Source organism: Bos indicus, chromosome 21 (genome assembly GCF_029378745.1).
Source record: "Bos indicus isolate NIAB-ARS_2022 breed Sahiwal x Tharparkar chromosome 21, NIAB-ARS_B.indTharparkar_mat_pri_1.0, whole genome shotgun sequence".
Classification (NCBI taxonomy): domain Eukaryota; kingdom Metazoa; phylum Chordata; class Mammalia; order Artiodactyla; family Bovidae; genus Bos; species Bos indicus.
This window is the reverse complement of record NC_091780.1, coordinates 26705786-26732652: the sequence shown is the minus strand read 5'-3', so window position 1 is coordinate 26732652 and position 26867 is coordinate 26705786. Positions and strand designations below refer to the sequence as shown.

Sequence of the window (26867 nt, the reverse complement as noted above, 5' to 3'; positions counted from 1 at the left end):
GTACTGTACAGTAAAATACACACGAGCACAACCATTTGTACAGGCTGTACGCACGTGATAGTGTACGCCAGACACGAGAACTAACTCATGTGATTGGATATGCAAACCCACATTTGTATTTTTGAAAGCTCACAGCTTGAACTTCGTATGGAGGGAACTTACTGTACTGGCTGTCCGCAGCTCCTAACGCTTGTGTTCTACACTCTGCATGGCAGAGTCACGGTAGACCTCCACTGAGCACACACACTCTCTGGGGGCCAAAATGCTTTCTGCAGTGTGGGTGGAGGGAGCAACACCACCTGCTGGGCCGAGGGGATTTAGTCTGCAGTCCTTTGGTTGGAGACAGTTCTAGCTGGGAAAGAGTTTTCCAGAAATTCACCTGCGACAAGTCGTACGATGACAGCCCATCTCTCTGGTGCACTTCCAGCTCTGCCTGCTGCTGCTGGAGCTGCCTGTGAAACAAGGGGTCAGCAGAGAGTCAGGAAAAGAAGACGTGGGGATGACAGGGAGGAGCCTGAATGTCCCTTGCTCCCCAGTGGCACAGCGGGTGACACCTGTTGGATCTCTAAATCGTTTTCAGTTTTGATTGATTTTATTTCTTCATGTTCCAAATCAAGGCTCCAAGTCTTTTTTTTTTTTTTTTTTTTGTTAAAGTAATCAACGGGTTTTATTTCCTTAGAACTGAAAATATTCAGATCTAAACTTCGAAAGCTACTGTCAACAATATTTCCTCAGAGCCCAAGGGAGAAGGGCATGGGTGAGACAAAAGATGGAGGAAGGCAGAGAGACCACCAGGAAGAGGTGGGGGAGGGGCCCCTTGTTTTCCTGACTTAGTCGGTTACACATCAGATCTGGTGACAACACTGAGGGGACCAGGTCCAGGGATGTGGGTGGGAAAAAAGGAACAGCGAAACTTAACTACATAAATGAGCCATGAAACTCCAAGTAGAAAGGGAACCACCTAGTTCATTTCAGAAACGGGTAACTGCAACGGTAAAACCAGGAGAGTGGAGGTACCGTTCTTTTATACCTGGGTGATGTTTATGACTTGCGGTGGCCTTGAGGCTGGGGGAGGAGGGAAAGGTGTGGCCAGGGGTCTTCCCAGAGCATCCCGTGAGCCTCTAAAGATCTAAATGGGGACAGATGTTCCTCAGCCTTACAACCCAAGATTTTTTTTTAAGTTGGAAAGTGAAAGTGTTAGTCGATCAGTGGTGTCTGACTCTTTGCGACCCCATGGACTGTAGCCTACCAGGTTCCTCTGTCCATGGGATTCTCCAGGCAAGAATATTGGAGTGTTGCCATTTCCTCCTCTCGGGCCGGAGGCGGGGAGGTCTTCCTGACCCAGGGATCAAACCCAGCTTAGGTTGCCAATATTTAGGAAATAAGTGGGTTTTTTCAAAAAGTCAATTTTATTGAGTATAGTTGCTTTTGTTTCCCTGGTGGCTCAGCTGGTAAAGAACCTGCCTGCTAACACATGACACGCAAGAGACACAGGTTTGATCCCTGGGTTAGGAAGATCTCCTAGAGAAGGAAATGGGATTTCTTGCTGGGAAAGCCTATGGACAGAGGAGCCGAGAGGGCTACAGTCCATGGGGTGGCAAAAGAGTCAGGCATGGCTTCACGACTAAACAACAATAATACATAAATATATATATATATATATGTATGTATATATATACACACATATAATGAGCAAGTAGGGAAATATTTTCACCATTAAAATAAGCAAAATAAGCACAAATTAAAATAATCTCAAAGTACAGTTTTTCACCTACTAAGTTGGTAAAAGCGCGCTCAGTGTGCTGGCAGGGTACTGAAACTATCTCGCTCATACCCTGCAAGAGAAGCCTGTGTGGACGCAGTCTTCTCGGAAAACAGGACGGTGGCCACATCAGAAGGGGCGGCTGTGGTCACAGCCTTGCAGGTGGTCGCCCTGCCGCAGGGGCTGTACTAAGGAAATGATTCAGGGGCAGGAAACAAGAGCTGTCCCCGCACAGCTGGCTGTGACAGGGGAGTGGCTTTGTAAACTACATCTATTCATTTGCTGAGTAAACACGGTCAGCAGCGGCCACCACAGTGAAGACTGGAAACACCACAAGGTATGACAAGAGTGTGGGGGAAAGTTCAGCACCAAATGTTACGGATGCTGTGATTACAGCTACAAACGTTATGTCCTGTGTGGGTGAGTGAGATTTGGAACATGGAAAAAAAATATCTTAAGAGTTTGCATTAACTGGAAAGATTTTCCGTGTTCATTTTCACTATGAAAGTATGAATGATGTTGGGGTGTCCCTTTGTCATTCCTGGCCACACCCTGGACAGGAAGTGGCAGGCAGGACAACGGCTCACAGATCCCCTGCCCTCTTCACTTGCGGCCTGAGGTGTATGGAGGAGAGCCCTTGAGGCCCTCCCTGGAGAGGACAGGCAGCTGTGGAGCTCAGTCAGGGAGCAGGTCCCTGGAGAGGGGCAGCTGCTGAACAGTCACAACCTGAATCAGCATCTGAGGACCTGGAGGGCTCCCGTTCACCCTGCCCTTTCGGCTCAGAGTCTGCATTCAGATGGACCACATTAGCCTCACAATGTAAGCTCACAGCCCTTGGGGTAGAGATATTTAAAACTCCCTTTATATTTAAAACTCCCAGGTGGCTTAGACGGTGAAGAATCTGCCTGCCAATGCAGGAGACCCGGGTTCAATTGCTAGATTGGGAAAATCCCCTGGAGGAGGGAATGGCTACCCACTCCAGTAATCTTGCCTGGGAAATCTCATGGACAGAGGAGCCTGGCAGGCTACAATCCATGGGTTTGCAAGAGTTGGAGACAACCAAAGCGACTTAGCACGCACGCACCTCCCTACAACTCCCAGTTTGAGTTCCAATTCTGCTTTGGAGAAATACAGAATAACTTGAATTGTGGTTCTCAACTCTTTTCCTCAGCATTCAGAGGTGTACAATCTGAACACTGTTCTCCTCCAGTCGCGCCTTTCAAGTGGGGCCCCTAGCATGTGTGTCCCCCACAAGGGAAGACATCTTAAAAGAGGACCCCACCCAGTTGGAAGACCCAGTGAATAGTTTATTTAAAACTAAGCCCGGCAGGACTTCCCTGGTGGCTTAGTGGTTAAGACACTGAGCTTTCAATGCAGGGGGCGCTCCAGTGTTCTTGCCTGGAGAATCCCAGGGACAGGGGAACCTGGTGGGCTGCTGTCTATGGGGTTGCACAGAGTTGGACACGACTGAAGTGACTTAGCCGCAGGAGCAGCAGCAGTAGGGAAGTAAGATCCCATATGCCTCCAAGTGCAGCCAGAAAAAAAAAAAAAGAACTATGCCCAGGTGAGCCATGTCTTCAGTGAAGTGTGCTGAACTATCTATGCCAAGTGTCTGCCAGGCACTGGAGAGAAAAGATAACTCAGAACCTATGTGGTTTCTGGCCTCGGGGAGTTGACAGCCTCCAGGGGCAGACAGATAAGTTGGCAAAAACAATGGCTGAGTTAGGGATCACAACACAGGAAGGGAGGTTGTATCTGAAAGTGAGAAGTGTGAAAGTGTTAGTCGCTCAGTCATGTCTGAGTCTTTGTGACCCCGTAGACTGCAGCCTGCCAGTCTCCTCTGTCCATGGGATTCTCCAGGCAAGAATACTGGAGTGGGTTCCCATTTCCTTCTGCAGGGGATCTTCCCAACCCAGGGATGGAACCAGTGTCTCCTGCACTGGCAGGTGGATTCTTTACCACTGAGCCACCAGGGAAGCACACAGTATGTCTCCCAACCTTGGCGTCAGAGCCTGGAGAAAAGCTTAACAATAAAACCAGCACCATGTGACTGCCCACCCGGCAGCCTAAGCCCGGCAACACCAGGAAACAGGAGCACTAAAAATAATTTTCAAAAAAAGTGGACATTTCAAAAACATCTTAAAGAACTGATATAATTGTCTATTGAAAAATGACAACTTTCTGTATTTTCTGATTCTGACTTGACAGCTTTGCTGTTTTACTTTGATTTACATCTTGTGGGCACCCTCATCTCTCATTGGCATGCCCTCTAAAATCCAAGTGTGGTACTCAGAGCCAGAACCTCATCAACGCTGTCACATCTCTGAAAAATGTCCCATTTTACAGATAAGAAACTGAGGCTCAGAGAGTTCAGTGACATGCCCAAGGTGACATTGGTCAGTACGGCAAACCTAGGATTCAAAACCAAATGTGTCTCCATCAGCCCCTGAACTCCATCCCAAAGGTGTAACAGGAACCACCTTTCCACATGTCCCATCCCAGACCTGTGAGCCCAAGACACCATCCTGAGCCACCAGGTAGGAGAAAACAAAAATCTGTGCTTTGGGATTTTTGTGGGATTTTTTTTAGCAGTGAGCTCCCCTCCAGGGCAGGAATCCATGGACCACCCCCTTCTTCCTTTCATAAGCTTTCAGACGCTCAACCTTGAACACAGAAGAGATTTTCCGGGAAATAAGGACCACTCCTACCTCGTGGTTCAGCCCTGGTGTCCAGCCCAAGCACAGAATCTTGATGAGTGGGCAGCTGTGCTGCTGTGCCGGGGGGCCTGGTGCTTGGGGTGAACAGGGCAGAAACCCAGCCCTTCCCACTTGCCCAGCTCTGCGCCCTGGGGTGTGTCTGTGATGCATGGAGGAGGGCGAGGGCTTTAGTTAGCACAGAAGCATGATCACACATGATCAGAGCCAGAGGTGTTACAACGGGTGTCTGCTCTCTGCACTGTTGAGCTCTGGGGGCTCTGAGACCACAGACAGAGACTTTCGCTGGGATGTGGAAAGAAAACAAAGTCTCAGGCCCGGCTGGCAAAGATCCAGGATGCCAACCTCACTGTCCCTGTGGTCTGGACATGAGATGTTCGGTCTGGGCCTTTGGTTTCCGCTTCCGCAGCTGAGCGCGTGGGGAAGAAGTGCTGACCCGTGGGCTGCCCCATTCTGAGAAGAGGTCGGAGGAGCTTTCTCGGACATTTCATGGCAATGGAATGAAAATAAACCTTGGTGTGCTTGCAAATTCCAGAGAGGGAGAAACACAGTGGCTGGGCTGAAAGCTGACCCATAGCACACGGGAGGGAACCGGATCCTGTTCCACAGACTGCTGCCCTCGCCCACCACCCATTAGCTGGGGTCCAGAGCTAATGATCAGCGAACAGACACACCAAGCACGGGCTTCCTGTCAGAGTGGCCTCTCTGCATCAGGAGGTGCAGCATGCTGGCAGATGCTGTCAATTATTTCTGATGCTCCCAGGGCAGAGGTTTTTACTCAGCCAGAGTAAGTGAGCAACCAGCCATTAGGGGGGCAGTCGGGGGCAGCCTGCCATCGTACCCCTGGGAGTAACAGGAATCCGGCTCACAGCCATCAGGGTGGTGGGGGTGAGGGGGCGGGCAAGCCCAGCTGATCAATTTGCTCTCAAGGATAATAATATCCTGCCCCCTCACCCCCATGGATTCAGCACCGTCTGCATGCCCCCTGCGAAGGGCTCTGGGTGCCTGTGAAAGGGTTCAGAACTGGTCTGATCCGGGACAGGGAGCAGGCTGAGTGTGGTTTTAGAGAGATGCTTCCAGGGCCAGATGGAAGGCAGGGAGAACCGGCCAGCAGGGATGATGGATGGTCACCCGGGAGACGGTGAAGCCTTGATGGAGGCAGAAGCAAAGGAGGAGGAGGTGGGTCAGAGAGGACCCCAGACACAATCCGTGCGCCCCGGCTCTCTGCCAGGTGTCTGCCTCAGAGAAGAGGCAGAGGAGGAAGAGGTGGGCCAGAGAGGACCCCAGACAGAATCTGTGGGCCCCGACTTTCTGCCAGCTGTCTGCTGCAGGTGGACAAGAGGGCGGGACCCAAGATAAGATGGGGCTTGGTGATTTGACAGGGTGTTTCGGCTCCTTTCTGACTCTAAATTTTGCACAGACCAGGAGCTACACCTTCCCTGTAGGTTTTCTTTGCTTCCTTTTACTCTCTGCTCGCACATCCTGCCAACTACTGGCCAGGTGGGCTGGGCCCACCAGGAAGCCATCCCGGAAGACATGGGAACCGTGGAGTTTCAAGGACACACATACACACCAGCACAAAACGCAGCTGTGGTCATGTAGACCCGCAGTGACTCTGTAAGGGGTGGTCGCACAGGAGGGCACGTGCTCAGCCCCAACAGATGCACAGGAATGCCTTCCATCCCTAAGGAGAGTGGGGGCACAGGAAGGCACAGCGCCTGGGTCGTGCGAACAGCTCCTGCTCAGTGGCAGCCCACAGCAGGACACAGGTGTCTTTCCCCAGACACCCAGATGTGGGCACTTTTCAAAGCTGGGCCTCCAGCATGTAAAACGGGAGCCTGTGCTTTCTGGACTTTCCCTTTTCTTGCCTCGACATAATAAGAAAACAGGCAAGCAGGCGACAAAGAGGCCTCCCCTTCAGCAGCTTCCAACACTAACCATTCACACTGTTTCCCTGGGATGTTTCTTTTGGATGGTCCGGACTGAATGCAACTGGGTTTGCCTGTCCCCCACAGGCAGAGAGCATGAAAGAACCTTTCCACAACAAGTCTGCCTATTGCTGGCGAGGACAGTCAGGTATAAACTGGAAGCTGGATTGTTCACATGATGGCTGTCACTGCCCTCTGCTGTCCACAGGCAACATTTGCTACATCCTCACCCAGAGGCCCTTAAAAGCCAGCAGACACTAGTTCAGCCTCTGCTGTGAGTCCGTGTGTGGGGTGGCTCCTCACTCCGTCCAATCTCAGTGAGCTGCGGGCAGTGATCGTTCTGAGATGTAAGGACATCCCCGGGACAGAGTGTTCTGTTTCGTCCATGATGCCTGAATTCCAGGAAAATAGGTCAGAGCCTCTGCCTGTGGCTGCTTTTAGGAGGAGGGAGCTTTCCTTTCCTTCCAGGCCTCCTCGTGACGCTACCTGCCAGGGATGCGTTCTCAGAGGCCCTGGGTGTAAGTTGTTGATTCTCTGCCTCCCCTGTGCCCTCCTTGTGGCTTTTTACTCCCTCCTGCATTCCCTCCCTCCTGCCACTCACTTCTCACGCTCTCCATGTGATGGGAGACACCTGGGGTGGCGGGGACCAGAGCAGAGGCATCCTGAGAGCACTGGACACCTGGCACAGATGCTTAGTGACCATCCATTGTGTTGCGTCACAACAAAGCATGCAACTGTGGGTGCTGAAGCTTGTACTCATGCTGGAAGTGAATGAAGCATGGGGAGGACTTCCCTGGTGGTCCAGTGGTTAAGAATCCACTTGCCAATGCAGGGGACATGGTTTCGATCCCCAGACAGGGGTCTGGGAAGATCTCACATGCCTCGGGGCACCTAAGCCTGTGCACCACAACTACTGAACCTTGAGTTCTGGAGCTCATGCTCTGCAACAAGAGAAGCCACTGCAATAAGAAGCCTGCACACCACAACTAAAGAAAGCCCGTGCAGAGCAATGACAATGCAGTGAAACAAACAAAAGAATAGCCATAAATATAAAACAACCAAAACCCCCCAAAGGGGCAGCTTCAGTCTGTCCTTCTGCCCCAAATCCAGAGGACTCTGCTGATCCCCAACCTGGGACCCGGCTCTTTACCGCTGAGCGTGGCCTGCATGTAAGTGGCTTCAGTGACAGGCGCGCTGTTTCCACCACACCCTCCGAGGTTCCTTGGATCAGGCCATGGACACCAGGCATCACACACGCAGAGGGAGGACCAGGAGAGAGCCCAGGTGTGGGGAGGAAGGCAGACAGGGTGAACAGAAGAGAGGAGGGGCAGGATCATAAGAGGAGGTAGCTATCACTAAGAGCTGGTTAATATGTTGGCATCAAAACGGTGGACGTTCTAGGATGCTGCCCGTGGCCTGGCATGGTGGTAGGCTGGCCCATCTCCATAGCTTTGGGCACAGGTAGCTGGTGGGGCTGGGACAGGCGAGGTGAGCCTACAGATGAGCTGCAATTTGAACAGATGCTGAGCAGACTTGCTCTCTTGTTCATTTCAGCCTTATTCCCTGGGGCTCCTGCTGCCCAACCCCAGCTTCAGGCCAATGAGCCCACCTGTTACTTCCTCCTAGAAGCCCCTGCAGGTCTGGCCTGTGTCTCACCTCTGCACTCCCAGCTGCTGAACAAAGAAGGAGCTTCGAGATTCTACACCCTGCGTATCTCACTCTTCCTCCTGTTTCTCAAGCTTCTTCATTTTCTCCAAGGCCAGGGCAGGACACAGGCCCAGCACTAACAGGCACCACTTTGCTCCCTCTCCTGCCCAAGTGGGGAAGAGTGGGAGAAGCAAAAACTCCTTCACTGGAGTTTACCAAGCAGTGACTAGACAAAGTCAGATATTAAAAAATAATAAAGATATGGGGATTCCCTGGTGGTCCAGTGGTTAAGACTCTATGCTTCCACTGTGATCAAGGGGGTGCGGGTTCAATCCCTGGTCAGGGAACTAAGATCCCACATAGCACAGGCCAAGCAGAAAAAAAAAAGTTACCTTTTTGCATTAGTGGATCTACAACTTAACTAGATTTACTCCTGCTATTCTTACCACCAAGGAAGTCTTGACTAGGAGAAGGAGGCGTAAGAAGAATCAGAGCATCAGATGAGTCAAGGGGTAAGATGTAAAGAGAGAGGAGATGCCCTGACAGTTAGGGAAAAATGACCAGTGAGAACGGGTTATTGACGAGGGTCCCTGGTGGCTTCTGGGAGAGCAAGTTAGCAGTGTTGGTACCACACCAGGTTCTCGGGGGTCAAGGGGAGATGAACAGTGAGGGCGTCCAATACAAACACGTGGCAGGGCAGGGAGGGAAGCAAGGACGGTGGCAACAGAGGGGTATTCTAAGATCAGGAGGCATGTCCCCAGGTTAGGGCCTCTGGAGGAAACCTGCAGCGCGACTGGATGAGTACCGGCCCATGGGAGACAGGATGTACCAGGAGCTAGAAAGAAAGTGGAGGGCTTGGTCCTGGAGGGGGTGGCCTCGCCCTGGCTGGCAGCCAGCAGAGCAGGAGAGGAGGGTACTAGACAGACCCACATGAACAAGGAGGGTTTCACACAGATGGCCCCGGCTTCCCCATTCGCTGGAAGACAATACAATGTGCTCAGAGTTAGAAGCAATGCGTGCTTAGTCAGTCTGGTGGAACTGGCAGAGAACAGCCAAGAAACTGCCGTGCAGCTGCGCCACGTGGCAGGGGGGATGTAGCTGCCTCCATCAAATCAGTAATGACCACTGGAGCCCCCCCATCCCACTGCCCAGGGCTGCTGCTCCACCAGAGAGATGCAAAAGCACCATCCACACTGAGGATCCAAGGGTGGGTGGGTGGGTGGGGCCTGTCATTCCCCCCATTTTACAGATGAGCAACTGAGGCTTCAAAAGAGCAGGTGACTTGCCCAGGTGGGAGCTGGGACTGAAGCCCAGGTCACCGGTCCTCTGAGGGGTCTTGTGTGGACCCATCTGCCCAGCTCTGCGCCTTGTGGTCCAGCAGCAGGGCCAAAGCCGAGACACTCAGGGTGGTGCTAGAAAGGAGGCTGCTTCTGGGGACCCAGAGGGGAACCGCCAAACTCAGGGAGCCAGGGATGGCAATGGAGAGCTCTGGGCAAGCCAGGAGGTCACTCACAGTGATGGCCTGGAGTTGCTGGTGTCTGGGGAGGGGGGCTATCATAGATGAGGACGGGGAGGTGGCCAGGGTGGGGACAGACTCCACAGCTTAGTGTGGAACCTGGGAAAGTGGAGGGCAGCAGTGCTGCTGACCGGAGACACGCGGACGCGTGGGCACAGTTTCCGCCATGGAAGCTCGTCTCACGCCCTGCAGACTGTGCCCCCCCACCCCCAACACTGGGCACGGCTTCCATGTGCTCCCATGCATGTGGACATCATTTTGCCTTTGTCCCTGTTGGTTCTTTGGATTGCTGATATTTCCTCGAGAATAAGTCCAGAGAGGAGGCATGACCTGCCTGTATCTAGAAGCCCGACCTCATCAAACCTTCCGGGGAACCTGAGAGAGAGTTGTTATCACCCCTTCCACCAATGGGGAATGAAGGCTGAGAGATGAAGGGACACAGTCAAGGTCACACAGCAGGGAATCAGGGGCCAAGACCGGAGCTCAGGTCTGTGTGTTAACACACGTAGGGTACAGCAGCGAAGCCAGCAGGGATCTCAGAGGACTGCGTCAGTGACCAGACAGCCAAGAAGCCCTGTGACCCTGAGGTACTCACCTGCTGTGCCGCCTGCCCCCCATGCCCCAGAACTGCCAAGAGGCTCAGCCTCACTCCTCCACCTCCCAGCTTCAGCTGGCACAGCAGGGAGCCCCAAGGAAGCCCCCAGCTCCACTCTGCTGGGCTCTGCACTCGGGGAGGAGAAGATCATGGAAACCAGAGCATCTTGAACCGACCAACCGTGTGATGGAGAGGAAGTACCACCAGGGTCATCAATCAGCTCTGAGGGCTCCCAATCAGGAGGGCCTTGAGAAGGGGGACCCGGGAGGAGATAGTGAAGAGGGGCCAGTGTTGCCTTGTCCTGCTTCTTAGTCTCCTGCAGGGATCTGCAGCTGCCGGCAGAGCCAGAGCCTGCAGGGAGGAGAGCATCACGGAACACTAGCACAGGCTGGGACCTGGGGAGGGGCGGGTGGGTACATACTTGACGTTGGTGTTGGTGCAGATGATGTACTCTATCTCGTCGGAATACGGGTTCTGGAAGGTGAAGCTGCTGGTGCGAATCAACACCCACTCGCGGTTCTTGGTGCGGAACCGATACATGACCGACAGCACTTGGCCTTTCAGCTTCACCACCTGAGCAAACATTTGGAGAAGGAAGTCAGCGGGAGGAAGGAAGGTGCCAGACAGAGCGGGGAGGCAGCAGGCAGTGCAGGCTTGGCGGGGGCCAGCAGGAGCCCAGGACAGGAGCATTGTGGCCACAGACAGGCACGGAGGGAGGGCAGTCACCCTCAGGGAAAGCTCGGTCCACTCCCCCTTGAGATGGGACACTACACTTGGGTTGTTCTGTCACCCCCCGGTGAGAAACCAATTAGTCAATGCCCTTTTTAAAATACTGGCGTATAATTGCTTTACAATGTTGTGTTAGTTTCTGCCATACAACAACGTGAACCAGCTCTACATAAACATATATCCCGTCCCCTCTTGAGCCTCCCTCCCTCTCACTCCCCATCCCACCTGTCTAGGTCATCCCAGAGCAGCAAGCTGGGCTCCCTGTGCTAATCAGCACCTTCCCATTAACTAGCTATTTTACACATGATAGTGGATGTATGTTAATGCTCCTTTCCCAATTTGTTCCACCCACCCCTTCAAAGCCCATTTTATATCAGAACATTTTAGCTTTTAGAAATCAGACCATGAAAACTCTATAAGCTGGAGGGTTTCCCTTTTTGCCTTGGCTACCAGGGCACTCTGAGTTTGGTGCCCATGCCCCAGATGCAGTTAACTCAGGTACGTAGTGACGTTGTACTCGTGGGTTTATTTCTTCATGCTTCACGTTAAGAAATTCTTAAACTCCATTTAACATTACAGACTGGATTAAATATACTCTCTGGGAGGAGATACAATAAAATAACAAATTTCTATGCATTATCTATTATTACTTTTTTGCGGCCTCCTCAATGAGGCATACGAGATTTTAGTCCCCTGACCAGGGATGGAAACTTTGCCCCCTGAAGTGGGAATCTTAACCACTGGACTGCCAGGGAAGCTCCTCTATTATGACTTTTATGTTGCAGTACAGTTTCCAAGATACTTCTCAATGTAATCCCTCACAGGAACTTGAAGAGGTGGGCTTTTACTATTTACAAAGATAATGCTGAGCATCACAGAAATAAAATAAGTTGCCCGAGATCAGACAACTTGGATAGAAAAGCTGGGACAGGAACCGAAATCTTATTTCCAAACCATGAGTATGTTTCAGGGGACACACAGCTGGCTTTCCAGCTTTATGCACACACAGAATCTATCCCACGCAGAAACCCCAAGATGCCGAGACTAGATGGCAGGGTGTGGGTGCAGAAGGTGACACCAGGGCCAGTTCTCAGCTGAATCGGGAAAGAAGGAGAAAGGATACAGATGGCTGGTGGGTCCAGGACTGGGTGTGATGATGCCTCCAGGACAAAGCAAGGGGAACAGGAGCGCCCCCTCCTGGTCTGTGCATCCCAGATCCTGGGGCTGGGAAGCAACCAGCCTCCTGACTGCGGATCACAATGTGACCAGAGATAAGAACTGGGACCCAGGTCCTTGCCCCCTAACCCCAGGCACCTGTACTTTATTCTGGTTGAATGTCAGCAGCAGCTGGGGTCAGGGACCCCATGGTCACCGAGAGCCTGCACCATCAGCCCAGGACCCGGCAGAGAGTAGGTGCCTCAAGCACATTTCCTGAGCTGACTCAACATATCAATGTGGTGGGGTGAGGCCAGGCCAGGACGCCCAGGGGTCCCCGCTAGCAAAACTGCAGCCTCAACAGGAAACCGGCCAGAGGTCAAGGCCATGTACCCGTCAGGGCCGTTTTCCAGGGCTTCTCTGAGTCTGCACAAAGCACCTGGGATGCAGGCAGCGCCCCCCTGGTGAGACCATGTCTACTGTGTTCTGAAGCTTGAGGATGGTGCCTTTTCCTGCTTCCTCCAACCAGGATGCCTGAGATGTGTGAAATTTTTCAACTCCATGGAACACACACTCTCAGGCACCACCTGTGTGCGAGCTCAGCCCCTGCCGTTAGTCGCTCAGTCATGTCCGACTCTTTGTGACCCCATGGACTGTAGCCCACCAGGTTCCTCTGTCCCTGGGATTCTCCAGGTGAGAATATTGGAGTGGGTTGCCATTTCCTTCTCTAGGGGATCTTCCTGACTCAGGGATTGAACTCACATCTTCTGCATTGCAGGCAGATTCTTTATACCATCTGAGCCACCAAGGAAGCCCCTTGGCCCCTGGAGCCATGGGTAAAGACCAAGGGCGGGAGGGAGCCCAGACTTGCACCTGCCGAGGGCTGACCTACAAATATCTTGTGCGTGTCACCTCCCGTGGTCCTCACAAGTGCCTGGTGTATCTGGAAGCTGAGCCACAAAGGAGGGAACTCTCCTGCCAAAGCCTTGTGACAGAGGAGGTTAATTTCAAAATTAAAGGCCTGCTGTCTTCAACTTGGAAATGAAAAGAGCCCCATTCATCCCATTCTCATGGGATAGAAATCTGATTCTTCCCATTGGGCACCATGAAAGGAAAGGTTAGTTTCTTTTTGTTTATTTATTGGACTGTGCTGGGTCTTAGTTGTGGCATGTGGGATCTAGTTCCCTGACTAGGGATGAAACCCGGGTCCCACGCACTGGAAGCTCAGGGTCTTAACCACAGGACCACCAGGAAAGTCCCAAGAAGCAATTAGCTTCCACTGCATCTGGCCAAGGATCTCCGAAGTATTAGAGAACTAAAAAAGATATAACACAGGGCACTTGAATGGCATCGTCGACTCAATGGACATGAGTCTGAGCAAACTAAGGGAGATAGTGAAGGATGGGGAAGCCTGGTGTGCTGTATGTAGTTCATGGGGTCGCAAGGAGTTGGACATGACAGAGCGACTGAACAACAACAACGAAAATAGGGAACTCTCCTGCCAAAGCCTCATGACTGAGGAGGAGCAGAGGCAGGAAGGGACCCCACGTCTACCTGACCTCTACCTGACCTCTGTCTTTCCCTGACTCACTAGAGCTGAGACAGAACCGTCGTGTTGTCCCCAGAGAGCCTCTCACCAGCATAGGAGGGGCAGGCGCATGGGTAGTTGTAACTTGGAGAGCAAACACTACAACAGAAACATACGATCGGGTGCCATGGGTTACCAAGAAGTCAAGGACAGGCTTTCTCAGGATCCAGAAAGGGTCCTGGAGGGAGGTAGGTTTGGGTGACATGCTGGCTGGTAAAGCTCTGGCTGAAACTGAAACTCCAGTACTCTGGCCCCCTGATGTGAAGAACTGACTCATTGGGAAAGACTCTTGATGCTGGGAAAGATTGAGAGAAGGAGAAGTAAGTGACAGACGATGAGATGGTTGGATGGTATCACCGACTCCATGGACATGAGTTTGAGCAAACTCTGGGGGATGGTGAAGGACAGGGAAGCCTGGCATGCTGCAGTCCATGGGGCTGCAAAGAGTCGGACACGACCGAGTGACTGAACAATAACAAAGCTTTGGAGAGGGTTTCCCTGGGGCAGAGGGCGCAGATGAGCACATGTCTGGGGGCGGGGAGACCTAAGGTGCTATGTGGGTGGGACCAGGCATGTAAGGCAGTGGGGGTGTCACAGTCCAGGCCTGAAGACCAGGCTGGTGCATTCACCTGTGCTTTATTCAGGTATGATGCTAGTACCTGAGACCACCAAGGCCAGGTATAAAGCCAGCCCAGCCCAGCTGTTCCTGCAAACACCTTTACTCATCACCACCACCACCACCATCATCACTGTGGAAGACATCTGAGCAGAGAGAAGGAGGAGCCTGCCTTATCTCCCTGGGTCCCACTCTTCCATCTGACATCCAGGTCACCTGGGATCTAGAGAGGGCATCAGAGTCCAGAGCAGACCCCGTCTGGGGCCCCGTCTGGCATGCTGTCATCCCACCAACCACAAATTCCTCACAAACTCGCGATCCCACTCTAAAGTCTTACATCTGGGTTGTTCAAAACGTCTGTTTAAATCCAGAGTTCAAGGACTTGCTCTGAACTCACATAGCCTCCTCTGTGCTTTTTGCAAAAATAAGTCACTTCCTTTTATCAACATTTGTCCTCCACCCCGACCGCTGGTGGCTGGAACCCAAAGAACACAGGCGAGGAGCCCTGGCCTGGCTCTCCAGCGTGTCCTTGTGGCTGCTGGTTGCTGCCTGCTGAGCCAGGTGACCCACCCTGGCCGCTGGCTATCGGGTGGGGCTGCTTTGGTTTCACCTCCTGCCCCAGGAATGAGGTGGCTGCTCTCAGAGCGAGGGTTACTTAAGCAGAATCCTGGGGTGGGATCGATGTTTTACTCCTTCTCTTTCTTTTCCAAACTAACTAGGTTCTGACAGTGTCAGCAGTTTAAAATCTCTGAGGTGCTGTCAGATGGAGAGGTCTGTGTGGGGAGTTTGGGGATGGAGGTGGACACTTCGGAAGGAGGCAGGCTCTGACTCCAGTTCTGTTATCACCTTGCTGTGTGACTTGGAGCAAATGACTGAACCTCTCTGAGTCCTGGTTTTCACTGCAAAAAGTAGGAATGATAAGATATTGTGAAGGGTTGAGGATTATACAGGATAAAATATGTGTGGCAAAGGGTCCATTGTTGTTCAGTTGCTAAGTCGTGTCTGACTGTGATCCCATGGACTACAGCCTGTCAGGCTCCTCTGTCCATGGGATTTCCCAGGCAAGACAACTGGAGTGCATTTCCGTTTTCTTCTCCAGGGGATCTTTCCAACCCAGGCATCAAACCCATGTCTCCTGCATTAGCAGGCAGATTCTTTGCCACTGAGCCACCTGGAAAGCCCAAGGAAGCTGTTGTAAAACGCAAAAGACATGGCCTGGGCAAGGTCGGTAAGAACATGAGAGGGAGAAGAGGGCAGGTTACTGGTGTCTTTTGAGGGGTGCTGGAGTCAGGAGGACCGATTGGGCAGGATGTGGGAGATCAAGGGAACGGTGAAGACTTTTTCTTGGTTTCTGACCTTTGTATCCAGAAGACCAGTGGTACAAAGGAGACTGGGGGCTGTGAGAAGAGAGTGGAGCACTGTGTTGGAAGGTTCATGGGCACTCAAGTGCAGGTGTGGGCTAGGTATCTGCACATCCGCAGGTGATGATCTGGACTGAACTCATCCAGTAGGTAAAATCACCTGGATACTAGAGAGAAGGAGAGAAGGCACCAGGAACAGAGCCCTAGAGTATCATGGCTTGAAGATGCAGGCAGAGACGAAGGATGGACAACAAAGCAGTCTAACAGGTGGAAAGGTAACCAGGAGCTGGTGATATTTGGGAAGAACAGAGCAGCAGGGCACAAGTCGGGTCATGTGATCTGCACGCACAGGTGTGGTGTAACTGGAGCCCTAGGTCTGTGCATGCAGACAGCTCCATGCCTTTCACAAGACAGCTCAGTGTCGGAGGCGCTCATTCTGAACCACTTGCAAAGCAGAATGTCAAGGACTTATTCTCTCAGATGAATGACAAACCATGATTCCCTCTTAAAAAGCAATTCAAAGGCCCTTCTTCTGTAACATCACCCATCCTTTTCCCTGCAGGGGCTGAAGCGAGTCCTTGGAACCCTTCGAGGAACTGGCTCTCTCTCTCCTCCCAGGTGGACCCGGGCTCAAGAGGGGGCAGGTCCACAGTGATAGTCCCGCTTCTGTCACTCCCTACCCACGTGACCTTATGGAATTCACGAAGCTTCACCTGACTCTCCTGTAGCACGAGGATAATCACACCCACTCCTGTGACTGTTGTGAAGTTTCAGGGAAGCAGTGTGTGCAAAAGGGGTTTCCACACTGCCTGGAACATAGTAGGTGCTCAGTAAACAGCATCTAATTCTAACGATGCTCTGGATGCAGTGAGCATTTCTCTCAGTGGCCTTTCTCTCAGACCTCCACGGTCATCCTCGGTCCTTCTCTCTCCTTCACTGTCTCTATTCACATTGTCAGCATCGCTACCCAGCAACCACCTCCTCTGCTGCTCCTGCCCCAGTTCTGGTCTCATCACTAGGGCAACCGAAGCAGCCTTCTGATTTGTCTTTTGTTCCATTTATTTCGCATCCTTGTCTCTTCCACATACCTGGGCTGCCAAAACGGTTTTTCAAAAACATCGCTCCACTTCAAATCCTCAAGGGAATTCTCACTTAAACGATTCAGGAGAGAATTTAAGTTCCTGGTGATAGCACATGAGGCCCTTCGGAATCTGGCCTCTTCTTTGACCACTGCCCACCTCCTCCCTACAAGCCGGCCAGTGTCGCTCTAGCCATGAGGAACTACTTAAAACTCTCCCAACAGGCTGTGCTCTTCTTTGCATCTCTGGTGCTGGCCCCTTGTCTAGAATGTTCTGTCATTTCTTCTCTGCTCATCTGTTAAGACCCATCCTGATTGTTGCCTCGCCTTGGAGACTGTTGCTCACCCTGTCAATCTTGTCCTCCTTTGCTCTTCTCTCAAGACATGGAAATTCCTTACTGATGGTCTGCCCTCCCCACTGGACTGCGAGCTCCTTCATTCCAGGGGCCCTCTGATGCCTTGGAGAGGGGGTCCCTGCTGCCTGCCTGGGACACGGAAGGACCACATCCACGTGTACCCGGCTCCTACATCAGCTGGAAATGAACATTCATGTACCTGCTGGAAACTCTCCCGAAGATGGCTCTGATCCTCAGAGTGGCAGAACTCCAAAATGTCCTTTCCTAGAAGGTCCTAAAGAGAGAGAGACAAGCTTTAATACTCCCCAACCCCACATTTCATTGTTTATATATCACTGTTAGACAAGAGTGTTCACATACATCCCCTTCAACTCATCTCCTTTAGCTCACACCATCATAAGGGGGAAAAAGTGGATGGAAATGTTCTCCTTGAGCGATTAAGGAGCTGGCATCTGGTGCTCCATCCTCAGTGCCTCTGGCATGTTCAGTACTGACTTCTAATTTTGCTAAGGGACTAGAGCAGCAGCTTCAGAATGCAATTTTATTTCTGTTTGCCTTGGAAAGGCAGAATGTACAGGCGAGCTCTAATAAACATTTTAATAAACATGAAAGGAACACAAGTGGCAGCATGAAGATGGAGGTGTAGCCTATGGAACCTGAAATCGTTTAAATGGGGGGACTGCAGCTCTCTTGTGCCTGGAGAAAAGCAGTTATCATAAAATAGCTAAACTTGTTAAGTCTGTTGACTACCTACCTTCGTTCATCTATGTTTTACTCAAAGGACCCAGAGTTAACCCCAAACAAAAGTGTTTTGCAATGAAACCAACTGGAATGAGAGAAACCGTCCCAAAGCAAATGGGTTATAGGAAACTGGTCCAGTTGGAAGTATCTTCAGCAGCAAAGAGTTTCAACAAAGTCATCGATCAGAACCCAAATCAGCAAATGGCCTCAGTGGGTGCTGACGCTGACAGGGGAAAGGAGTCTTATCGGTGCCAAGAAACACCTAGATCCAGATGCCCATGGAAGGTGGCCGGCGGATAAATGAATCTGGCTGGAAACAGAAGTCATCAGAGGTCACAGTGAATTTGGAAAGAGATTAATTTCCCCCTTCATTCCATCCCAGTATTCTGAGGTTTACATCAGTCTAGAGATGAAGAATTCAATGAATGGTTCCCATATTTCAATTTAGTCTGTTTCTAGTTATAAAATAGACATGTAATTAAAAAAAAAACCCGTCAATGTCACCCAAACTCTGTTTCTCAGAACAAAGATTCTTTTTCTTCTTTCCTTTTTGTTCAAATGCTTTTTATATTGGAAGAAATTTAAATCTACAGAAAAGTTGAAAGGGTAGTGTAATTCACACCTGTGGGTCGTTTTAACTGGATTCATCCACTGTCAGTATTTTGCCACATTTGCATTTTTCTCTTTCTTTCACATATATGCAAATATAAATGTATAAGTGAAACATAAAAAGTAAATACAAATGAAATATCATACCTATGCACAAATATATCTAAAATATATTTATATATATATTATTTTAAAATACATTTAAAATATATTTATATATTTAATTTTTTGTTGAATCATTTGAAAACAATTAGTAGGAATCACGACACTCCTGATATATGAAATATGTGTCTCTTTGCGACCCCATGGTCTGTTCATGGAATTTTCTAGGCAAGAACAGTAGAGTAGATTGCTATTCCCTTCTCCAGGGGATCTTCCTGACCCAGGGAATTGAACCAGGGTCTCCTGCATTGCAGGCAGAATTTTTAGCATCTGTGCTAGCAGGGAAGCCCCATATAAATGACATTTTCTTACAAATCCATAATGTACCATATTATACCTTAAAAGATCAATTTGATAAAATCACCTAACATATTAACATTTCCTCACTTGTCTCCCAGTTGTCCTTTATAGCTATACATCTTCAGGCTGAGGACACAAGGAAGGCTTTTACATTGAATACTGTTATTTTATCTCTTTGGTTTATCTTAATTTGGAACAATCTCTCCTGACTTTTGGTATTTCTTGTGACTTTTGTATTTTTCCACTTTCTTAAAAAAAGACCTTGAAAATGTGCCTCCTGTAAAAAGAGGATCCATATACATTTGAGAAACAAATGGTGAGACAAAATTCAGGGAACATCTTTAAGACATTTCAGGGTCTTTCACATGAATATACTTTTAAAGTTTCTAAGGAGATTTCCTGTTTGGTGTTCATCAAAATTAATTGATAAGAGAGTCTCTTTTTCATAGAACATCTTAATTCTAGTTTGAGAAAAATCTAGAGCTAGATTAAACAAAATGGTTAGCACAAAAAATGGAGAGTTAATTTTAAGCAGTGCAGTTGCATACAATAACCTTTTTTGCTTTGGAAGGCCATTACCCAGGCAAGGAGATGGATTTTTATGCTGTGTTTCCCTGTATCATCACTGTATTATATCCTGAACAAATGAGGTAGGTGCATTTTAAAAGTGAAACTGTTAATCGATCAGTCGTGTCCGACTCTTTGTGACCCCGTGGTCTATTGTCTGCCAGGCTCCTCTCCATGGGATTCTCCAGGGAAGAATACTGGATTGGGTTGCCATGCCCTTCTCCAGGGGATCTTCCTAACCCAGGGATTGAACCCAGGTGTCCTGCATTGCAGGCAGATTCTTTACCATCTGAGCTACCAGGGAAGCCCAGGTGCATTTTAAATGAAACTAAATCTCTAGCCTACTCCCTGAGCTCAAAACCACCTACCTGAGGCTGGTAGCCAATCACACTAATGCATCTTGGGTCCACAAACGTGATGATCCCATCAGAGTTATGCCGTGATAAGAATTCCGTGGGCACCGACATCCCACTCATGTCCATGCACACAGGAGAGCTGGTCACCTGGAATGGAGAAATCCACAGGGAGGAAGTTTTAACAGGACAGAGACGGTGATGGAGACTGAGTTAGAGAACAATCCACGTGGATTTAATTTCACAGATCCTTCCAGGTCATGAGTACAATGAGTTCAAAATGTTTGACAATATATGCAGGAGAGGGTGTGGAGAAAAGGGAACCTTCCTCCATTGTTGGTGGGAATGTAAATTGGTGCGAACAGTAGGGAGGTTCCTTAAAAAAACTAAAAATAAAACTACCGTATGACCCAGGAATCCCACTCCTGGGCATATACCCTGAGAAAACCATAATTCAAAAGATACATACAGTGGACAGCAAATAGGGAATTAATTACGGGCTAGATTGCTCACTCCTGTTTTGATTCCCCCTCTTCTCCTCCTGCTCACCTCTATCACCCTCCTCCCTCTTCTCTTCTCTACGTAACTCTGTGAACCTCTCTGGGTGTCCCTCACTGTGGAAAATCTTTTCACCATTAACCTAGATGTTTTGTCATTGGTGCTATATGGATGGAGAAGTCTTGAGGTTACTGTAAGAATAACTGAAAACCAGAGGCAGGAGGCTTAAATCCAAAACTTGAGAACACCAGAAAACTCCTGACTCCAGGGAACATTTATCAACAAAAGCTCATCCTACACTGAAACCAAGTTCCACCCAAGAGCCAACAAGTTTCAGAGCAAGACATACCAAGCTAACTCTCCAACAACACAGGAACTTAATCCTGAGCACAAAAATACAGACAGCCAAAAGTCACACCAAACCCATTGACTACCTCAACACTCACTACTGGACACTTCACTGCACTCCAGAGAGAAGAGATCCAGCTCCACCCACTAGAACACCAACGCAAGCTTCCCTAACCAGGAAGCCTTGACAAGCCACTCGTCCAACCCCACCCACAGGGAGCAACCTCCACAATAAAGAGCAACCACAAACTTCCAGCATATAGAAAGGCCACCCCAAACACAGCAACCTAAACAAGATGAAAAGGCAGAGAAATATTCAGCAGGTAAAGGGACATGATAAAAGCCCACCAAACCAAACAGAAGAGGAGGAGAGAGGGAGTCTACCTGAAAAAGAATTCAGAATAATGATAATAAAAATGATCCAAAATCTTGAAAACAAAATGGAGTTACAGATAAATAGTCTAGAGACAAGGATTGAGAAGATGCAAAAAAAGTTGAACAAGGACCTGGAAGAAATAAAAAAGAGTCAATCAATAATGAATAATACAATAACTGAGATCAAAAGCACTCTGGAGGGAACCAACAGTAGAATAACTGAGGCAAAAGATAGGATAAGTGAGGTGGAAGATAGAATGGTGGAAATAAATGAAGCAGAGAAGAAAAAAGAAAAAAGAATTAAAAGAAATGAGGACAACCTCAGAGACCTCAGGGACAATGTTAAACACCCCAACATTCGAATCTTAGGAGTCCCAGAAGAAGAAGACAAAAAGAAAGTCCATGAGAAAATAACTTGAGGAGATAATAGTTGAAAACTTCCCTAAAATGGGGAAGGAAATAGCCACCCAAGTCCAAGAAACCCAGAGAGTCCCAAATAGGATAAACCCAAGGCGAAACACCCCAAGACACATATTAATCAAATTAACAAAGATCAAACACAAAGAACAAATATTAAAAGCAGCAAGGGAAAAACAACAAATAACTCACAAGGGGATCCCCATAAGGATAACAGCTGATCTTTCAATAGAAATTCTTCAGGCCAGAAGGGAATGGCAGGACATACTTAAAGTGATGAAAGAGAAAAACCTACAACCCTGATTACTGTACCCAGCAAGGATCTCATTCAAATATGAAGGAGAAATCAAAAGCTTTACAGACAAGCAAAAGCTGAGAGAATTCAGCACCACCAAACCAGCTCATCAACAAATACTAAAGGATCTTCTCTAGACAGGAAACCCAGGAAAGGTTTATAAACTCGAACCCAAAACAACAAAGCAAATGGCAATAGGATCATATTTATCAATAATTACCTTAAATGTAAATGGGTTGAATGCCCCAACCAAAAGACAAAGACTGGCTGAATGGATACAAAAACAAGACCCCTATATATGCTGTCTACAAGAGACCCACCTCAAACCAAGGGACACATATAGACTGAAAGTGAAGGGCTGGAAAAAGATATTTCATGCAAATGGAGACCAAAAGAAAGCAGGAGTAGCAATACTCATATCAGATAAAATAGACTTTGAAATAAAGGCCGTGAAAAGAGACAAAGAAGGACACTACATAATGATCAAAGGATCAATCAAAGAAGAAGATATAACAATTATAAATATATATGCACTCAACATAGGAGCACCACAATATGTAAGGCAAATGCTAACAAGTATGAAAGGGAAAATTAACAGTAACACAATAATAGTGGGAGACTTTAATACCCCACTCACACCTATGGATAGATCAACTAAACAGAAAATCAGCAAGGAAACACAAACTTTAAATGATACAATGGACCAGTTAGACCTAATTGATATCTATAGGACATTTCACCCTAAAACAATGAATTTCACCTTTTTCTCAGGTTCACACGGAACCTTCTCCAGGATAGATCACATCTTGGGCCATAAATCTAGCCTTGGTAAATTCAGAAAAGTTGAAATCATCTCAAGCATCATTTCTGATCACAACACGGTAAGATTAGATGTCAACTACAGGAAACTCTGGGCTGGAAGAAGCACAAGCTGGAATCAAGATTGCTGGGAGAAATATCAATAACCTCAGATATGCAGATGACACCACCCTTATTGCAGAAAGTGAAGAGGAACTAAAAAGCCTCTTGACAAAAGTGAAAGAGGAGAGTGAAAAAGTTGGCTTAAAGCTCAACATTCAGAAAACTAAGATCATGGCATCTGGTCCCATCACTTCATGGCAAATAGATGGGGAAACAGTGGAAACAGTGTCAGACTTTATTTTTTTTGGCTCCAAAATCACTGCAGATGGTGATTGCAGCCATGAAATTAAAAGACGCTTACTCCTTGGAAGGAAAGTTATGACCAACCTAGATAGCATATTAAAAAGAAGAGACATTACTTTGCCAACAAAGGTCCATCTAGTCAAGGCTATGGCTTTTCCAGTGGTCATGTGTGGACGTGAGAGTTGGACTGTGAAGAAAGCTGAGCACCGAAGAATTGATGCTTTTGAACTGTGGTGTTGGAGACGACTCTTGAGAGTCCCTTGGACTGCAAGGAGATCCAACCAGTCCATTCTAAAGGAGATCAGTCCTGGGTGCTCATTGGAAGGACTGATACTAACGCTGAAACTCCAATGGTTTGGCCACCTCATGCGAAGAGTTGACTCATTGGAAAAGACCCTGATGCTGGGAGGGATTGGGGGCAGGAGGAGAAGGGGATGACAGAGGATGGGATGGCTGGACGCATCACAGACTCGATGGACATGAGTTTGAGTGAACTCCAGGAGTTGGTGATGGACAGGGAGGCCTGGCATGCTGCAATTCATGGGGTCACAAAGAGTCGGACACGACTGAGTGACTGAACTGAACTGAACAGGAAAAAGACTATTAAAAATACAAACATAAGGAGGCTAAACAACACATTTCTGAGTAACCAACAAATCACAGAAGAAATAAAAAAAGAAATAAAAATATGCATAGAAATGAATGAAAATGAAAACACAGCCCCAAACCTATGGGATTCAGAAATGGCAACCCACTCCAGTATTCTTGCCTGGAAAATCCCACGGATGGAGGGGCCTGGTGGGCTACAGTCCACGGGGTCGCAAAGAGTCGGACATGACTGAGCTACTTCACATCACATCACATCACATCAAGGGGAAGGTTCATGGCAATACAAGCCTACCTCAAGAAACAGGAAAGAAATAAATAACCTAACTCTACACCTAAAGCACTAGAAAAGGAAGAAATGAAGCACCCCAGGGTCAGTAGAAGGAAAGAAATCATAAAAATTAGGGCAGAAATAAATGCAAAAGAAACAAAGTAGATCATAGCCAAAATCAACAAAGCTAAAAGCCAGTTCTCTTTGAGAAGATAAATAAAATAGACAAACCATTAGCCAGACTCATCAGGAAAAAAAGGGAAAATGATCAAATCAACAAAATTAGAAATGAAAATGGAGAAATCACAACAGACAACACAGAAATACAAAGGATCATAAGAGACTACTATCAGCAACAATATGCCAATAAAATGGACAACTTGGAAGAAATGGACAAATTCTTAGAAAAGTAAAACTTCCCAAAACTGAACCAGGAAGAAATAGAAACTCTTAACAGACCCATCACAAGCACAGAAATCGAAACTGTAATCAGAAATCTTCCAACAAACAAAAGCCCAGGACCTGATAGCTTCACAGCTGAATTCTACCAAAAGTTTAGAGAAGAGCTAACACCTATCCTACTCAAACTCTTGCAGAAAATTGCAGAGGAAGGTAAACTTCCAAACTCATTCTATGAGGCCACAATCACCTAATATCAAAATCAGACAAAGATGCCACAAAAAAAGAAAACTACAGGCCAATATCACTGATGAACATAGATGCAAAAATCCTTAAAATTCTAGCAAACAGAATCCAACAACATATTAAAAAGATCATACATCATGACCAAGTGGGCTTTATCCCAGGGATGCAAGGATTCTTTGATATTCACAAATCAACCAATGTGATACAATGCATTAACAAATTGAAAGATTAAAAACCATATGATTATCTCAACAGATGCAGAGAAAGCCTTTGACAAAATTCAACATCCATTTATGATAAAAATCCTCCAGAAAGCAGGCATAGAAGGAACATACCTCAACATAATAAAAGCCATATATGATAAACCCACAGCAAACATTATCCTCAATGGTGAAAAATTGAAAGCATTTCCCCTAAAGTCAGGAACAAAACAAGGATGCCCACTCACACCACTACTATTCAACACAGTTTTGGAAGTTTTAGCCACGGCAATCAGAGAAGAGAAAGAAATAAAAGGGATCCAGATTGGAAAAGAAGAAGTAAAACTCTCACCGTTTGCAAACCCTAAAGACTCCACCAGAAAATTACTATAGCTAATCAATGAATACAGTAAAGTCTCAGGATATAAAATTAACACACAGAAATCCCTTGCATTCCTATACACTAACAACGAGAAAACAGAAAGAGAAAGTAAGGAAACAATTCCATTCACCGTTGCAATGAAAAGAATAAAATACTTAGGAATAAATCTACCTAAAGAAACAAAAGACGTATATACAGAAAACTATAAAACACTGATGAATGAAATCAAAGATGACACAAATAGATGGAGAAATATCAGGGATCGGAAGAATCAATATAGTGAAAAGAATATACTACTCAAAGCTATCTATAGATTTAATGCAATACCTATCAAGCTACTAACAGTATTTTTCAGAGAACTAGAACAAATAATTTCACTATTTGTATGGAAACACAAAACACCTCAAATAGCCAAAGCAATCTTGAGAAAGAAGAATGGAACTGGAGGAATCAACCTGCCTGACTTCAGACTATACTACCAAGAAACAGCCATGGAGACAGTATGGTACTGGCACAAAGACAGAAACATAGATCAATGGAACAAAATAGAAAGCCCAAGAGATAAATCCACACACCTATGGAAACCTTATCTTTGACAAAGGAGGCAAGAATATACAATGGAGAAAAGACAATCTTTTTAACAAGTGGTGCTGGGAAAATTGGTCAACCACTTGTCAAAGAATGAAACTAGAACACTTTCTAACACCATACACAAAAATAAACTCAAAATGGATTAAAGATCTAAATGTAAGACCAGAAACTATAAAATTCCTAGAGGAAAACATAGGCAAAACACTCTCTGACGTAAATCATAGCAGGATCCTCTATGACCCACCTCCCAGAGTAATGGAAATAAAAGCACAAATAAACAAATGGAACCTAATTAAACTTAAAAGATTTTGCACTATGAAGGAAACTATAAGCAAGGTGAAAAGACAGCCTTCAGAATGGGAGAAAATAATAGCAAATGAAGCAAGTGACAAAGAATTATTATAAAAAATATACAAGCAACTCCTGCAGCTCAATTCCAGAAAAATAAATGACCCAATCAAAAAATGGGCCAAAGAACTAAGCAGACATTTCTCCAAAGAAGACATACAGATGGCTAACAAACACATGAAAAGATGTTCAACACCACTCATTATCAGAGAAATGCAAATCAAAACCACAATGAGGTACCATCTCATGCCAGTCAGAATGGCTGCTATCCAAAAGTCTACAAGCAATAAATGCTGGAGAGAGTGTGGAGAAAAGGGAACCCTCTTACACTGTTGGTGGGAATGCAAACTAGTATAGCCACTATGGAGAACAGTGTGGAGATTCCTTAAAAAACTGGAAATAGAACTGCCATATGACCCAGTAATCCCACGCTGGGCATACACGCTGAGGAAACCAGAATTGAAAGAGACCCATGTACCCCATTGTTCATCCCAGCACTGTTTATAATAGCCAGGACATGGAAGCAACCTAGATGTCCATCGACAGACAAATGAATAAGAAAGCTGTGGTACATATACACAATGGACTATTACTCAGCTATTAAAAAGAATGCATTTGAATCAGTTTTAATGAGGTGGATGAAACTGGAGCCTATTATACAGAGTGAAGTAAGTGAGAAAGAAAAACACCAATACAGTATATTAACACATATATATGGAATTTAGAAAGATGGTGTAATGATGACCCTATATGCGAGACAGCAGAAGAGACACAAATGTAAAGAACAGTCTTTTGGACTCTGTGGGAGAAGGCGAGGGTGGGATGATTTGAGAGAATAGCATTGAAACATGAATATTATCATATGTGAAATAGATCACCAGTCCATGTTTGATGCATGAGACAGGGTGCTCAGGGCTGGTGCACTGAGATGACCCTGAGGGACGGGATGG

General features: G+C 47.5%; 1 protein-coding gene across 6 annotated transcripts in view; it reads right to left on the bottom strand.

Moving 5' to 3' along the window:
• Nucleotides 1–26867, bottom strand: part of ARNT2 (aryl hydrocarbon receptor nuclear translocator 2) — a 193128-nt gene that overhangs the window by 23729 nt on the left and 142532 nt on the right. For all 6 annotated transcript variants that reach the window (XM_070775243.1, XM_070775241.1, XM_070775242.1 and 3 more), the window contains exons 10-13: nucleotides 19793–19927; nucleotides 17245–17319; nucleotides 10584–10735; nucleotides 380–452 (exon numbers count right to left, since the gene is read on the bottom strand). In XM_070775243.1, the coding sequence (XP_070631344.1) occupies nucleotides 380–452; nucleotides 10584–10735; nucleotides 17245–17319; nucleotides 19793–19927 (435 nt within the window). The remainder of the gene's footprint in view (nucleotides 1–379; nucleotides 453–10583; nucleotides 10736–17244; nucleotides 17320–19792; nucleotides 19928–26867) is intronic.